At 35.6% G+C, this 18,010-nt stretch overlaps 1 protein-coding gene across 16 annotated transcripts in view; it reads left to right on the forward strand.

Moving 5' to 3' along the window:
• PARD3 (par-3 family cell polarity regulator) overlaps nucleotides 1–18,010 on the forward strand; it is a 395,821-nt gene that overhangs the window by 169,694 nt on the left and 208,117 nt on the right. For 9 of the 16 annotated variants that reach the window (XM_033520531.1, XM_033520564.1, XM_033520532.1 and 6 more), the window contains 2 exons: nucleotides 10,379–10,470; nucleotides 13,391–13,474. In XM_033520531.1, the coding sequence (XP_033376422.1) occupies nucleotides 10,379–10,470; nucleotides 13,391–13,474 (176 nt within the window). Of the gene's footprint in view, nucleotides 1–10,378; nucleotides 10,471–13,239; nucleotides 13,252–13,390; nucleotides 13,475–18,010 lie in introns of all 16 variants that reach the window. The other 7 variants (XM_033520528.1, XM_033520545.1, XM_033520530.1 and 4 more) reach the window with 2 other exon arrangements.

Raw genomic sequence — 18,010 nt, forward strand, 5'->3', positions numbered from 1 at the left:
AAGAGCAGGCTGGATGGGGCTCTGAGCAGCCTGAACCCATGGCAGGGATTTTAACTTAATGGACTAAATGGACCATCTCAAACAAAACTATTCCATGATTATTATGACTTTTATGGTTCTTTGGGCAAAATTAATGGGGATTGTTAATAACACAAAACCAAAAGCTTTGTAAGTTGCATTTCCTAAAGGAATACAGAACTCAGAGAATATGTCCTAAGTTTAAACTCCCATCGATGTGCAGACTTTTGCCTTATTGGAAAACAGATATTTTAACCCAATTTTTAAAAAGCCAAGTCTTCAGTGAGCTTCCTGATGTAATTTCTGAACAGTTGTGAGCCATGCTGAGAAAAAGATCCAGAATTGAATTTTGTTATTAAGATGCCTGTGTGAGTAAAATGATGTTTTGTGTGACGAGGAGCAGAGTGCTATACTTTTACCTTGCTTCTAAATTGACTCTTACGTTCAGTGCTCCAGGGGATCGAACTGTTCTGTACTTGGCTGAAGCTAGTGAAATCCTTGCATGCTGATACAGATCTGCAAATCAAGCAACAAGGGACCATTTCAGATTAAAAAAGAAAAAAAAGAAATGAATAAGGATAAAAGAGCTATGAGACCTGTTTGAAAATTGCCTAATGACAAATTCAAGTTGCTAAATAAGAAATGCTTTTTGTATCTTTAAAAAAAAATCCTCAGAAGGATGAAAATCACGGTCTTTGAAAAGGTGAGGTGAATAATAATATATTCAGGAGTGTTACAGGGAAAATGTGAAGTGATTAATACAGAATTGTCTCCTTTCCTTTGTCTCAGTATCAAGGGGAAACTATGTGACTTATCTATAATACATCTCTGCAGAAGTCTTTTAGATCTCTAAACTTACAGGTGGAGGCATGTGCACTTGGTTTTCTGCAGGGAAAGTGTGTCCCAATTTCATGTTTCCATTGTCAATTTTTTTTGGCCTTTAAAAATCACGCAGGACTTAATGATTTTTTTTTTTTTTTCCTGGTGTCTGTATACAGCATAAGCTAACTTGTCAGATTAAAGGGAAAAGTATTTAAAATTCTGTTGCTCTACATTAGTTACAAGCAGGTGAATTCAGTGTGGATCTATTTATAGGAGAACTAATGGATGTGCCTAACTTGACCTACTTTAGACTACTCAACAGAAAGAAACAAACAAAATGTAGTTGTAGCACTGCCATGTAATCATTTTTTTTCCTACCTTAAGAACAAAATAATGTCTTTGCTGTCATGGCCTTCTAAATACATACATCTATTTAGAAGCATATCTATCTATAACTATATCTGCTTAAATCTATCTATATATGTATATATTTATTTCCTGGATGCCATAGTAACAATCCATGTTAGGAATATATTGTGGAGTTTTTGATAAACATCCACTTCTCTATATCAAATGAATGTTTCTGGTCCTGAAATCCCAGAACTCTATTACCTGGCATTGTGGAGTAGGAGGAACTCAAGTTCTAAAAGAAGATTAGACTTCATTTTGTAAAAGTCGCCCCTGTTGTGAAAAAAATTCAAGTGAAGCACCTTCTACCAAAGCAGGGGCAGTTTCCTCTCTGTGTGCAGGTATTGCATGAGTTAGCAAGGGGTGGTCTCTAGGAGCAGTCTATGTATCACTTACCAGGATGGAAGGGAAAATAAATGGTATATGAAGACATCAACCAGAATGTGTTTGTTACATGCCAAATGCCACACTTAAGTTGGTTCACCATGTGGGGATGTCTCTGTAATTGAGGTAATTCCTGCATTATGCAAGGTAGATGATAACCAGGCCTGGCCTTTGGGCTGAACTTTGCAGGGGAATTAGATTATACATTGACCTATACTTGTAGCCTTGTTTCAAGTAACACTGATAACTGTTTCCTCTAAAGATACTTCCCATGATTCTGACATCTAAGTAAGACTTCCTGTTTAATGTGAACCCTAATATTTGTTTTATATTGGTGGTCTGTATGTCAGTCTGTGAATCGTATGAGAAGAATATAAAATTTCAGAGATTTGAACATGGAAATATTTTGTAGATAAGCCTTATTTAAAACAAAAAAAGAACAGATTTACACCTGTGAAACAGATATGTTTTGAATCCTGAGGAAAAACAGAAAGTGGAATAAAGACAAAATGAACCCATTTTTAAGGCAGCAATCAGTTTGAAGTAATTTGTTATAGTTGTACATGGGTCTGTGAGAGAGTTACTTTTCTTTGTAATACGATGGACATGTCTATAATTCGTTATTGATCGGATCTTCAGAAAGCTCTTTGGATGCTTCGCTTAATATTCAAAGTGTGACAATCCATGCTTTATATATTTCAAATATGTAGCAAATGAGAGGTTAGTGCTTTATTGTTGCATTAAATCTTTTGGCTGATTTTATCATTACATTTGGTTTTAAAGATTAATTTTAGTGGGTTCCCCAACAGGCAGCACTGTAAGTGCTGGGAAGCCTTGTCTGGATCCTGCCAAATCTCTTCTGGCTATTCTTGTTAGCTGTGGTTGGTTTTATTTACAGGTTGCTGTGTAAGTGAACTGTCTGACAAATTCATTATGTGATGAAATGCCTTGAGTTTCACAGTTCTTCATATACTTGGCATCTAATAAAATATTTAAAAAATAGGTTATGCACTGCAGGTGTTACTAGGTGCTAAGAAAAGGAAGAGATGAAACACATCTGGTATCCTTGAGCAAGAAGCGTTTTGTGGCTTAGTATCCTAAGCTGCTGCTGAGACATTTGAGATACATTTTAATATTTCTGCTTTTCAAAGTGTCACATCCCAGAGTCTTATATTTGCCTTTGCAAACATGTAATATTATGCCCATCATGTTAATAAGGAAATGCACTTTCAAGTGGTTTTTGCCACTATCATATAGCAAGTCAGTGTAGGAAATTAGAAAGGACCCAATATTGTCTTCATTTAAAGTCTCTCTTTAACATAATGAATATATCATCAACGTGTTTTTGAAAGTTCAGTGTGGCAACACTTTACCCATTTGCCAGTGAACAGAAACTCGGGGCACTATTTTATAATGTGTTTATGAGTGTGTTATAGTGGTGCATATTATATATGGACTTAGAGCTGTTGCAAAATGAGTGCAAAAATAGTTTTGTGCTCCAGTAATACTTGAATCTTCTTTAAAATGTCTCTTAAATATGATCTGGTGGGAACAGCTACATATTTTTGTTATCCACTTGATACTTGCCATCTGTAGAGGAACCTGGATGTATGGATCTGTTCTGGTAGCTATCACTTTGCAGCACATCTCCTTCCTCCCTCTGCCTCCCACTCTGGACTGTCAGTGGTCCAGGAGAAGTCATTGAAGCAGTCCAGACTGGGATGACCTCAGTCTGGGGAAAACAAACCCTGTAGTTTTCAGTCAAACAGCAAATACAGTCTGTGAAATAAAATTACAATGCACATTGTAAAATGTTTGGGAATTGGTGGTGCTTTAGACATTACTAATTGGCTATTTTCTTTCAGATCCCATTTGGTGCTCTTTTCCTTGCATGGGGTTGCCAAGTGGCATGTGTGTTTGCAATCTTTGGTTAATAATTTTTTCCCTTTTCCTCAATATTCTTTTCTCTGCTGGTAGGCAGAGACTATTCAGATGCATGAATTAAGAAGCACATTCAATCAACAACAAAAAAACCTTTTGACTTTCAATGCATTTCTTGCTGTTTGTTGATAAGCTACCACTGTAAGGACATACCCAAGATTTTCTTTACTGTGAAGAAGCAGAAGCAGCAAAATGTCTCGGGTTAAATTCACTAGCAGGAAAAACCTTCTAAACCTGCTGAAGCTCCTAAAAGGCTCTCTTACTTTTTCGGTGCTGTCTGCAGTGCCTACTGTAAATTTACTAGATAGTGCTGCAGTTAGTTAAAATCTTTTTTAATGGAAACTCTGCTACATGAACAAGCAGGATTGTGCTCCTGCCACCAGCCTGACTTGCTGTTTGATAGAGGTATGTGCCACCAAATCATTACAGAATATATGTGTGACATTTCAGTGATGCATCACAGGTAGTTGAGCCCCTAAAGACCACTGTCTTGGGGAAGCTCTGGGTTGATACACACTGTAAAATAACTGGGGTACCACAGGACTTGTCCAGCTGTTATTCACATTGCCAGGTTTTTAACACATGTTTTAAGAAGCCATTATGAATTAAAAAATGCTAGTTATTCAAAATCTAATGAATTGTCACATACGTTGGCCAAAGGAAGGTTGTATCAAATTATATTCACTGCTCTCTCGTGTTCTCCTTTTTGGACAATAGGAAATCAAATTCATCTCTCTCTAAATCTGTGAAAACATTTCCTTTTAAGGCACTTCAAAACAGAAATAGTGCTATCGTGAAGCCAACCGGGCTTAAGGCTCAGCTTGATCAGTTTAATAAATGGGAAATAAGAGATGATTGCCTGTGATAGCAGGGAATGAATTTGATATTCATCAGAGACCTGAGAAATCCCTTCCATTCTGCAGTCCTCTATGTCTATATGATATCTATTTGACTGAGCAAGGCAAATTTCATTTTAGAGTAGTGAGGCATATAAAAACTATGTGAATATTGTCATTTCCAATTGCAGGGTGACCATCTTGCAGAAGGAAGTGAGTAACATAGGGATTATTGAGATGTAAAGAGAATATTAACTTACATATATATATATGTGTATATATATACACATAAGATTAAATAATTTCTTGCATGCTTTTTTTTTTTGTGTTTAAATGGATGATGATTTAATGTAAGGTTTCTCTGTCCCTGGATTGCTGATAATAGCAGTGCACCAAGTGCAGGGCTGTTGTGAATTACACAAAACTCTAACTTAATTATTTGTGCATATAGATGTATGTTCAAGAGGGAACATAGCGTATTTTTCATATTCAATATTTTTTGGGTTTTCCCCATGTTGTCTTTGTAACTGCTCTTCAGATTTGATTGAAAATTGCCATTCTCTGGAGATCTGGCCGGTTAATCAAAAAGTGAGAACATTAGCACAAAAGCCTGATGCTGGTGTATTTGTGCTAGTTAAGACACAGGAAAATAGGTCCCTTAGGAGCTGTTTCCCATCAAGTGTGATCATACAGAGAGAGAGAACCTACTTTATGCTGCAAGAACCAAACAAACATTTATGAAGCACAGCTGCCAGGAGACTAATAGTGAGTATGTCTGTTCTTCCATAATCATTACAGAGAAGTGCAAGAGACTGAAATGGGAAATATGAAGGGAAGGGCATATTTTAATAGCACAAGCTTTATTTTATTTGTGTCTTGGCTGAGGGAAAAAAAATATTGACAGGAGCTTGTCATTATTGATAATCTGTCCTTTTCTGCAGTAAAATCTAAAGCACCTGTTGGGTGTTGGAGCCTTTCAGTTTGTTATTTACTGGACTTGCACTCACTGTGCTGAAGTAAAAAAAAAAGGTAGAAAACAAACAACCCAGTATCGGATGCTCCCTGGGGAAGTGAATCTCACTGTGATGCTCACTTGAGGCAGTGCTGTCTCCAGCCAGTTCTCAGGCCACACAGCCTCTACTGAGGAACTGAGCTGACTGAATACCATACTCATATATGGTATTAAAACAAGATACAGAAATAATGTTATCACAACTTATCAGCATTACATCAGCTCAATAATATCTGAGGTTGAAATCGGTCACATTCTTGAAGGAGGAAGTAGGAGGAACTTCGAAATGCCAAAAAAACCCCCTCTCTCTTTGCTTTTAATTTCATTGAAGTCTGGGCATAGCAAGACTTCCAGAAAAGTCTGGCTTCTTGCATACTGCCAGCTCAGCAGGTAAACAGCTTTATGTCCATGCAAGTTGTTCTTTCATCATTTTAAAATATGCAAACAGTATTGACATCATATTTCCTTTGGATGAGTGTGATAAAAGCAATTCCTAATTCCAAAGAAAAATTACTTACAAAAGTTACTTTGTAAAGATGATTACTACAGCAATAGTGACATATCAGTGCTTTCCTAATCATTATGGTTCATCTTGCCAGCTTCTTAAGGAGTTGGGAAAATGTACAAAACTATAAAGGAGGCCCAGACAGAGCTTTCTGTCCTGCCCTTGTGCAGATGCATTTCAGTGTATCTCTATCTGTTTCCACAATCAGTTCTTTAATCTTGAAGCACCTCTCCTTCAGGCTGGCAGTGCTGGGTTAATGGTTGGACTTGCTGGTCGTAGAGGATTCTTCCAGCTGAAATGATTCAATGCACAAAACAGTTGCTGTTTACATTATAGGTGTACTGGTGGTCAGTGGAGCAGAGTCAAGGAATGCCAAGGAATGGTAAAGTAATTTGAAAGCAGAGTTTAAACTCTTTTATACAGGCATTATCACTAAAATATGGACAATAATGAATTAGTTGTTATATACCCCTGAACCAAAAAAAAACCCAACCAAGCCACCCAAGTGAAGCACCTTTACTTCCATGTTTTTTTTCCCCCCCCAGTTATTGGTAGAATGGAGGTGTTGCTGTTGATTTTGAGCGATGGGGTTAAGTGTTTAGAGAAGATAGATTTACATAACCATTACAGGCCTTCCAAGCCCATTTCCTATTGGGTCTGTCTCACTTTCTCAGAGCAGGCACCTAGAAATAAAGGCAAAAATGAAACATGTAGAAATTTAATATTTAGACTCTGTGATTGCTATTGAGTTTTCTTTAGAAAATTGTCAAAAGACAAGGGAATGTGAAGTTCTACTTCTGTTTTAGGGAGTTCATGAGAAGTGTATCGAACAGCAGAGATGAGTGGGAAAGTGCTTCTTTGAAGATGAAATTGTGCATTAATGTGCATTAATTGGAAGCAGGAGCTCATATTTTGGTAATAGACATTAAAATTTCCAGTATGACAGGGAAAGCATGGCTGGTTTTGAGCTTAGGAAATTACTCTAGGCAGATTTCATTCAGAAATTTTCTGAGAAAGTGTAATTCAAAGAACTGTTTGGGTTCTTATATATTGGATACGGTTCTGTTGGCAAGAACACTGCTGACATTCCTTAACTCTGCAGATTTTGTAATCCTGAGTGGTGATAGAGAGGCTGTCTTCAAAAATAAAAACCCAGTTTGCAACTTTTGATATGTATTTCATTAACACTGTGCAGGTGAACTGTGAAATGGACCTTTTTATAGGTAGAACTTTTAGCTCTAATAGTCCATTTTGAGCAGTCAAGATAATTTTTCAGTTTTTGCATCATTAATTTTATTACAGAACTTAGAAAAATAATGATTTCTTTTTAGTTTTCAAACAGTGGGAAGTTGTACACTGAGCACATCAAGATATGGAGAAGTACGTTGGAAGAGATGCTTTAAATTTTCCTCTGTGCTGTAAAGACGAAAGGATCTTTTAATTACTCTTACTTCAATTTTGGAAAAAAACACATTTTGTCTGTGTAGCTGTACATTAAAAGCTGTATCTTTCGATATAGCAGGTATCAGTGGTTTTATATAGAGAAAAAAAAGCCTTACACTTTTGGGAGCTTGCTCAAATCAGTTATTTCTGAGAAATATCTGCAGTATGTGGGTTCACAGAAACCACTTCCATTTCTTGCTCTGTTAAATGTCCTTTTCCTTGTTTACCTCATCCAGGTCAAATTTGCCTTTCAGAAGAAAACTGCTTTCCAAATAAAGAAATAATTGCTTGATGCAAAAATTTTCACAGCTAGTTAGTTATTTTTCATAGTAAATCAGAATTTTAACTCAGATCCCTCTGCAGGTGTCCAATTTTTCTCTCTGTTCACTTCAACATAAATCAAAATCTGTGTTATTTTTAGAAGAAAAGAGAGTCTGATTACTGTCATATTAAAGATTTTTAAAAGGGTACATCATACATCTGTTGATCATGGCAGTAGTACTTTCATTAGGATTATGATTCCTCCTCTAAGCACCTATTTATTGGCACATGCATGTTTCTGATCTGTCTGCTGTCCAGGAAAAGCCAGACAGAGGCGTGTGAAGCTGCTGTTTCTTAATTGCTTGGATAACTGACAGTCAGTGTGGTTCCAAAACTTGCCGTGTTTATGATTCTTGAAACAAAAGGCACAAAATGTAGATGTGATGGTGCCAGATAGCATCTGTTTTGTGTAGCTTTTGATCTGCAGTTTCTGATTTGTTATACCCCAATAATGAAAGGTGCATGGAGGCAGGAGGCAGATGAATTGGCTGTTTTCTTTGACTGGCTGCTCTCAAAGTCAGGCACAGGAATGCTCCTCTCCATGGCAGGAAAAACCTCTGGACCATCAGGTGGGACAGAAAGAAAGGAAACAGAATGTCCAACAAGTGGAGAGGCTTAGGTCTGGTGGAAACGAGAGCAAAGATACTCTCAGGGCTGGGAAGGGTGGAATGAAGGGTTTGTATAAGGATTTAGCTCAAGCATTGCACAGGAGCTGTGTCCTAGGAGGGCATTGAAGGCAGGTCTGTCAAGAGCAAGTGCAAAGGACTGCTGCAAACACTGAGTGGGGCAAGAGAAGCTTTGTTTGCAGACTTAAAGTAGTCAAAAGAAAAACTTTGGGACTAAAATGTGGTGTATAGGATCCAAGTGTTACTAAATGAATGATGCTTACATTGCACATATATAGATGTCTGCTAAAATGACACAGCATAAAGCCAGACATTTATTTTTTGGCAGAGACATCTACAAATAGGATATTATTTCAATCTCTTCTTCCGTGTGTGTGTGTATATATATATATATATATATATATATATGTACATTTAAAAAATATATTAATAAATATATATGCACTTGCATGTTTGCCTGGAAAAACCACACATTGCCAAAAACCTTAATATTAAGAATGTCATGTTCATCTGTGATAATCTTTTGTCATGTGATATTCAAAATTTGGTTTCATCTGCAACTCTGATGAAGCGTTCTCTTCAGGCTACTGATAGCTTCAGTGCAATAAAAATACATAGTTTTCTACAACCAAGTGTCCCTAACGTCAAACCAGGAAACCCATGGCAACAGTGATTTGCAAGATGATGTATGAAACAAGATGTGGAATGCCTCTTTTCAATATGAAACAATTCCAAATGTACTGATTTTCCTTTATAAACTTTTTTTGCATGTGACCTTAGAATTGGCATGGATATTTGAATATTTATTTAATTTTAAACTTTATGCAGTGGTGCATATAGAACTTTAACTGATATAAGTAGATACACAATTCTAGGCAGGTTCAAGATGCTGGTTAACCTTTGAAATATATTATTTACCTTGTGCTTATCAGAGAGAGAGATGACAAGGAGGTGCACATTAACACCTTTTGAGACACAGGATCATCCATCTTCCAAGTAGGCTCACAGAGCGTGCTGCTTTCCAGGAGGCACAAGGCAGATCCATAGCCCGTGGAAGCCTGATGCATCCAGCCTCCTGCTTTTGCTGATTCCCTGTGAAAGTCTCAATTGGACATTACCAACTGTGTCTGCCTGCCTTTAACATCCTTTCAATACTTCTATAAGTTGTCTTATAAACTTATATAAGTTGTCTCTGTGTGCTAAACTCATAACCTATCATGTATTATTTCACTGACCTGATGGCTCTAGCTCTAGAGTCTGAAACCTGCTGTTCACACTCTAATATTTTCTTTTTGATTACATGGGTATTTAAAAGTATAAGCTTCCAATAATTAACATATGTATAAGAACGGGTTTAGATCTTCTTACTGGAAGTCCTTGAATTACCCTGGTCTGCATTTGGAAGTACAGCATTCACAACTTTGACATTGAAATTATATATTTGGCAAAAATTCTATGTACTTTTTGGAAAGTGAAACTAAAAATCAATTGGTTAGCATTAGATCCTCACGTAGCTATTTGCTGGCAGCCTTCTCTGGCAAGCTATTAATAAAGGCCATGATAAAATGTTTAAAAAGCTCTTGGTACTTCATGGAGTTACAGAAGCTGCATTTTCTTATACTGGTTTTAAGTCTTTGCAAATGAGCCTCAGTGATCTGCCTTGTGTGTTCAGTCAAGCTCCCAGTAACCTGCCCAGGGAGATCCTGGGAGGAGTTTCACCAAACACTGCTGACCATCAGCTGATTTTGTGCTTTTGGTCGTCAACCTTGTAAAAAAATGCTGACTGAGATAGCTTCTGTAGCACAGAAGTTTTATAACTGTGGTAAAATTATGATATAACATTGGCCAAACTATAAATATCATTGCGAAAATGCATAAAGTGACAAATCAATTTAGAACAGTTTCAGACAGAAGAGGAAAGATTTTTGTAGTTATGGAAGCACAACATTTCCAGTGCACATGTGGTAACCCCAAAAATCTGAGAATGATAAACATCATTACTAAAATGAGTTAATAAAGTTAAATGTAGGTTTAAATAACTTATATATTTTTTAATATCTAGGATGAAGATCGAACAGAGGAGGACAACAGCAGAGTTGAGCCTGTTGGACATGCAGACACTGGTTTGGAGAATGCTAGCAATTTTTCCCTGGAGTAAGTTACTGGCAGAACATATTGTTTTAACAAGTCTTAAGATTGAACACAGACTAGTGAAGTACTCAGAATAATATGAGTGATACTGCTCTTAAGAAAATGGGGCAATCTTTTTTAGGCCATGTGTCATTTTGGTTTTAAACAACGGACCTCTTTAAAACAGATTTTAAACACTTTAAAAAGCTTATGTTAAAGATGAGCATTGGAAACTTGACATTTATAAGTAGCTGATGCTACTGCCTCAAAAAAGATGCTTATTTGATGGAATGTTGAAAACTTGACAGAAGGAATAGGGTCAGTGCTAGTACAAGCAGATCAACAGGCAAGAATTTCAAAAGGGAAAATCTTAATTCCAGTCACTAGTTCACAGTCTCTAGGAAGATATATTGGAGTCAAAAGTTTGTGGTCAAAAACCTCGTACTTCAAGAATGGATGAAAACTGGTGTTTTGTTAGCTCCACCTAATTTAAAAATACAATCACTCAATGATATTTTATGTCATCAAAAGATACAGCAAACTTGACCTTTTGCATTTCATTGAAAGCAACTGATCCATACCTTGTTATGGAATTAATGAAAAAATATCCCTTCTAGCCTTAGATTAAATATTTTAAATTTATTAAGTTAAATTTTAAATAAAATTAAATCTTCTGCTTCTGTTATTTTTGAATTAAATTATGAATTAGGGACAGAGGATTTTAATGTTAGATAAAGATCATGGTCACATCTGTTAGGCAGTAGAAAAATGCATTTTACTTGGTTCCACTTACAAAATCTGTTACATTGTAAATTCCAAATGCTGTTTCCTAAATAGAATTTGCAGAACTTCTGTCAAATGTAATGCTTCCTGGTGTTGCTTTTAAGTAACTTATTGACTTCTCATCATATGCTGCTTCATTTATGTTTTGTTTTGATCTCTTACTTCTTTGCATGTTTGTTTGAAGCAGTTGGCCCAAACTTCTGAGAAAATCAGGAAGCCAGATTGAAGGAATCTCTCTTAGGAAGCGATCATTTCCACTTGTTTTCTGCTTTACAGATTTTAACATTTGAATTTGGGGTAGATTTTTTTTGAATAAAGAAAAAGTGTAAGAAAAATGAGCGCTGAGATGTTAAATGTGCATTTGAACAAATGAAAAATTATGGACTCTAGCACTAGAACAAGCTAGTTGGAAAATAATTTTATTTTCCAGGTGCATCACACAGATTGTCACTTGTTGTGTTTCTTAGCCCTTAATTTTCTTCTAAGCTAATAGCTAAGTCAGTAAAAAGTTGATCACAGAGAATCACAGGCCTAGCAATAGGAAACACTGTCTTATGGAGTTCCTTTTGGAGGTTGGAGCAGTTGCTTGAGCCCTGTGAGCTGCTTTGCACACTAGTCAATGAAAACTTAGCCTTAACATACAGTGAGAAGGAAATGAAGTCAGCCTATACAGAAAGTGCACATGGAACACTGTGAAATGCTGTATTGATCTCAGTCTTAAAACATTGGTCCATGTCTGAAGAATAAGACGTTTTTGGCTGAAGTCTCAGCTCTCCGGTTGTTCCACTGCTTTCTTGAGCTAACAGTGACAATAAGGATAGAGACCTTCCATTCATGTTATTTAAAAATCAAGGTAAAATTCAGACACCAATTGGGGCATACATCAAATATAAAGGCCATCTTAAAAATATATTAGAAAGATTAAAGGTAGGAGAAATGTAAAAGAAACTGTAACCCAGCATTTGTGTTGACTTCCCAACCATGTGGTCTGGTTATTCTCAAATTGCAGATTAAGAACTGCAAGCTTTCATGATGGGCCACCATATGATCAAGAGCTTATTGAAGGAAGTAGAAAATCTTTTACTGCTATCACAGGGCATTTGTCTTACTCTTTGCTCCATTTCAAGATTAAATTTTATTTGTGTTCTTATGAGGAACAAGCTTTTCAATGATCTGTGTGTATATATATCTAGTGCCAGGAAATATGGAAAAAGTATGTAATACCAGAGAGAGGCATAAGCCACAAATTTAGATTGTGGCTTCTGTTCAGATCTCTCACTTCCAGTTTTACTGAGAGGTTTGGCCTTGGCGTATTATTTTCTCATTTGTGTATTTATAGCTCTTTATGGTTCATGGGCTATATTCCACCTTTCCAGATGTGGGCATGTTTCAAATGCATTAATAGATTTGGTCTAAATCTATTTCTACAATTTTTACATGTCTCTTTCTGAACCTGTATTTTCTTCTTCTGCTTTTTTCCTCACTACAGCAAAAGTTATAATTGAAAACTAGATGCATGGTTGCTTCAGGGGACGTCTGGTTGGTTTTGAATGCTACAGTTAAATCTTACTTTGGAAACTTTGCTTAATAAGGAGATGCAGGAATCTTCCAGTAAAAATACACGGAATTACAATAAAACAGATTAATGTGTTTTAAAACTGGAAGGATTTAGCCAATTAAAAATTTAATAATTCTCATTTGATTATGAGGTAGTTATGGGAAAGCTAATGTTAAAATGTAGTATTGGCTGTAAGATAAAAAAGTAAAGAATGCTAGTGCTATGATGAGCTTTTGGGTTTCTGAGGAAAAATTGTGTGTGGCATTTAAGGTATTTCTGCTCAATGTTCAGTTTAACTTCAGAGTAAGAAAGAAATAAAGCAATATGCATGCAGTGATGATGATGAGACCTATTTTTTTGTATTCAGTTAAATTTAAAAAAGAATTCTTTGATTTCTCTCGGTTCTCTTAATTGAACTATTTTTGATGATTGATCTCCTTTCATGCCATCAGATTAATCTTCAGGTACGTAGTATTCAACTATGCTTTCATCACCATGGCTTGGTTTCTGGAATGGTTTTGTTTTTCTGTGTATGTTTGTGTGGGGTTTTTTGGTTCCTTCACGGTACATGTTCATATTCCCTCATTCGTCATTGTCTCACAGTGATATGGTAAAGCTCGTAGAAGTCTCCAATGACGGCGGGCCTTTGGGAATCCATGTAGTGCCTTTCAGTGCCCGAGGCGGAAGGTAACGTATCGTGTAGGATTTTATTTGCATTGTAATTTGCTGTGCTTTATCTCGGTTATGTTAATTTTGGTATTGTGTGCCTTTGCCCTCTGTACAATATTGTCTGTTTTTCAAGAGGCAGTCTCACTGATTAAGAAAGGAAGAAATGCAAGTTTAGTGACCCTGCTTGCAATGGACTCTATAGTTTAAAGTCTCTGCTTAGGAGTTAGAATTGGGAGTTGTAATCTCGGGGGAAATTGAAGGATAAAGACATTTGCTTTTGGACTCCTAAAATTTATAAACCCCTGCCCTAATTCGGGTGGATATTTGTGCAACATATCCTTGCTGACTGTTTACAGCTACAAGTTCCCAAATAACAGCAGGAGTGTAAACCAGAAGCGTTCTGTGCTTCTGCTTGTTAAGAATAGGGGAGGAAACAATTGCCACGCATTCAAAACTTCATGTTGTCCCATCTGTTGGGGTTAAAATGAAGTAGCAAAACCAGCTGAAGCATTCTGTTTTGGGGGAAAGTGAACCTCTTTTGCAGGCTCAAACTCCTGAAGTTTGATTGTTTACAAAAAACAAAAACAAAGAAAAACCCAAAACAAATAAAACCCCCCCAAAACCCCCTCAAAACAACAAAAAAGGTGTAAAGAAAGTCGTTAACATAAAAAAATACAAGGTGGACTATTAATTATTAATTAATAAATAATAATTACCAATACATTATTTATGCATTATTATTATTAACACATTATGAATGTATTAATAAACAATCTGTAATTCTTACTTTGCTAATGTAGAATTTTCGTGTTTAGGGTCATGAAGATAATCTCAGGAAGAAAAGCTAAACTTTTGTATTAATTAGTGGTAGATTTGAAACTTTTAAGTACTTTGAAAAAATGATACTTTTTCATCAATATATGCAAATTTTATTTTTGTGTTGCGTATTCTAAGTACACACTGTATTTTCACTCTTTAATGACAAGGAGAACAAATGTATATATCTTAAAAGTAATCTTTGAACATGAAAAGGGGTGTTACGTTCTTATGTCTGTTGTCCCAGTAGCAATTTCAGTTTTAGAATTAAAAACTAACAAAATAACAAAACTAACTTGCTATAGAGTTATATATCTCAAATATTAATATGCTGTTTTCAGAAGTACTAGGGTATTTTAGGTATTTTTCCTTCTATACTAAATATCTTCAAGGGGTTTAAAATGCAGTATAAGAGCTTTATTTGCAGTTGTTACTTAAAACCCAATGCTTTCATAGTCATACTGACATTATTATGAGAAAATGTAATTTTTTTTTTTTACTTTAAAGCTACTTTGTCTGGAGACTACAAGTATTAAGAGCAGCTTTCTGTGGAGTGGGGAATTCTCCTCTTCATAATCTGAAATTCAGTAAATTCAGTGTAGGGATGGAAAGGGCATGAGTGAACAGTACTTCAAACATAACTCAGAAGTAAATCCGATAGAGTTAGAAATGGTTGAAATGTTCATACAGTTATCTGGGATTTTGACAGTGTGAAGGCCAAGGAAAAGACAAGAATGTCAACTGCTTACTAAGTAGTTGTTTAATAAAACTGATGTTAAAATATATATTTTGACATTTTGAATATGAATTTTAACTCAAATAAAATTAGCTTCCAGCCTATTAATGTGGTTGTCAAGTCTAAGGCAAAGCTTAAACTGTTCATACATAATGAGACCATGTTAAAGAAAAAAGCCATAAACACAGAAATAAAATACGTAATTTTTTAAAAAAGAAATTTAACTATATCATGCAAAATTATATGATAAAGTTTTACTACAGGAAAGCCAACTTGGTGTTCAATTCCAATTATGCTGTGTTTTCAGTTATTTTTCTTGTAGTTCCATTCTTTAGCTGTTGAAAATGTTACTCAATAGGCAGTGGTTATTAAATCAATAACTTGAAAAACTGTAAAAGCATATTGTGCAATTCACCTTTTTTTCTCTCTATACAATAAGCAGGAGCCTTCTTCAACCAGAAAATTCACACCAGAAAATCCCTCCCTAAGGAAACACTCCAAAACTCTAAAAATTATGCACCATAACTCTGCTCATTACTTCTATTGAGAAAATATTTGACTTTTTTATAGTCTTTTGTGGGTTTAGAATAAGAATCTTTTAAGTATTGGCTTTTGATCTTGAATAAAATCTGTAAAGGTCTCTGCCTCATCTATATAGATGCTACAAATTATTTCTGTTCCCAGTAAAACTGAGGCTTTTTAAATGAAAAAACCCTGAATTTCTCTTGGAAAAGTGCTATTGATTTTTAAAGACATGGTGAAATGTTATTCTATGTATATGTTTCCTTGTTATCCTTCTGGTTTTGCCTCTAGAAATATATCAGTCTTTTATTGGCCTGTTTGATCATATGATTTTGTTAAGAGATTTTGTTCACCTTATCAGAAGGGAGGAGGGTATACATATTCATCACCTTATGGTTGTGCATTTTTTAAGGATAAAAGTTTTGTTTGCAAACCGGCTGGCACATTTTTACAATGGCATCGATGCAGTGCTGGGCAGAAAAGGAGGCATGAAAATGAAAGTAGAATGAAGGAGGGAGAGAAGGCAAGTGGCAAAGTGTTCAGATAAGAGTAGAAAAAGAGAAAATTAATGAGAAAAATATGGAAGGAAAGAAAATTCTAGCTTTGTGCAAAATTGCCATACTACCAATCCTTTCTTCTTGTTAAGTTCTCAGAGACAGGAGCAAATAGCCCCTTAAGAATCTCATTTGAGCAGCCTGGATGATGTGGGATGTTATGTTGATGTTTAAGTGGGGATGCACCAAGTTCTCTGCAAGCTCAGCAGTAATTATATCATAATTTACCATTATATGGCCTCTTCTACTTTTGAACTCTTCTCAAGCTCCATACCCTAACTCCTCTTCTGAAATCCTGCCATGTCTGTCTTTGGAAAGAGATTGAATTGACACAAGGAATATATGAGATAACATCAGAAATCTCTGTGAATAATGATATGGAAGTTAGAGTCCCATAGTCTACTTAGTAAAGCAGAATGGAAAAGGATTTGGATATTTTTCTGAAAACCCCACAATGAACATCCAACAATAAGTATCAGACAAGTTACTTTGATACAGACAGGTATGCACACCTCTGCCAGCTTTTCTTCCTGTTGAAGTTTGCCACAAAATCCATGATTAACTAAATGATTTACATCTAAAACCTGCAGCTAGAAACGTTTTTGTTATATATCCTAAATGTCTTAATATATTAGTAAGTCTCAAAGAGAAGGAAAAAAAAGAGAATTTTTGTCAGTTTAAAAGACAAATTCAACAGTTTTTGTTAAAAAGAAAGAAAAACCGCAAATGAAGGTAGGCATTTAGGCATACACAAACCCAGTTACCCTTACAAGAAATCTAGAAAATTGAACTTTTTTTATACTTTTTCTATTCTTCATTTTCTAGAGTTTATAAATTCACCTCATGTGTCACTGTAAAAATTTTAGTCTTGCACTCAAGGTACAAAGAAAACTAAAGTAGTATCTAATGGCCATTGTCTATAGTGAGAGTCCATAATATTGCCTTCAATGTGCTTCTCTAATGATGTCTGATACTCTCTTTGATCAAGTAGGAGGTCCGTGCTGTCTGCCTCTCCATTTATTCCTCTCCTGCATTTCCAGCCTTTTAAGTCTCAAAGGTAGCCATGGCTTTCAAGAACATATGTATGGGGAAGAAATTCTCTGTGGAGTGAATGTACCATTCCCTCACTCTTGTATCTGAATTCAAACTGTCTGATCTCAGCCTTTAAGAAGTTTTATAAGCATAATTTGAAGTATTACTCAAGCTAAAAAGCTGAGGAGTGGTTACCAAAGATTGGGAATTGGTTCTGGACTTCAGGCCTGAAATTTAAATGCCTCCACAGCAGTGCTGTGATGGCAATATTGGGTAAAGGAATATATGTGCAATTTAGCATTGAGTAGCTGCAATAATTTAACCTGAACAAACAAGCAAATTTGCCTACTCTGACCTCTGAATCTAGGAATTTTACACTGTGTTTATGTTCTTGTAGAACTTTTCAGAGATCTTTCATAGCATGAAACCACTGCACATCAGCTTTTCAATCAATCCTTATTTTTGTACCTTAATCTAGTTTTTTGCCTTTTCATGTTAGTGACTTTACATAAACATTTAAATTGGCTATTTTCTGTTCTGTCTGATTTGATTACACTACAGTTAGCTTGCAGGTAAATAGATAAATAACTTCAATGTGTACATACAATGGTCCATGATGGCCAAATCATATTCTAGATGCTCAATGTCAGTTTTTATTTTTACTTACACTGTCAGCTTTTATTAAGATAAATTATCATCATTTCCATACATCTGGATGGCACGTGGAGAGTTTGCATTTCACAAACTACCCCAACCAAGTCAGGCAATTTAGATGTCAATAAAAAATTCACTGCTTATTTCTAGTTTTATCATCGGTTGTAATTTATACTGAGAAGTGAAATGTTAACACATGTAGCTGAGTTTATTTTAATAGTATAATTAATGAACCTTGCA

This window comes from Parus major, chromosome 2 (assembly GCF_001522545.3).
Source record: "Parus major isolate Abel chromosome 2, Parus_major1.1, whole genome shotgun sequence".
Taxonomy (NCBI): Eukaryota; Metazoa; Chordata; class Aves; order Passeriformes; family Paridae; genus Parus; species Parus major.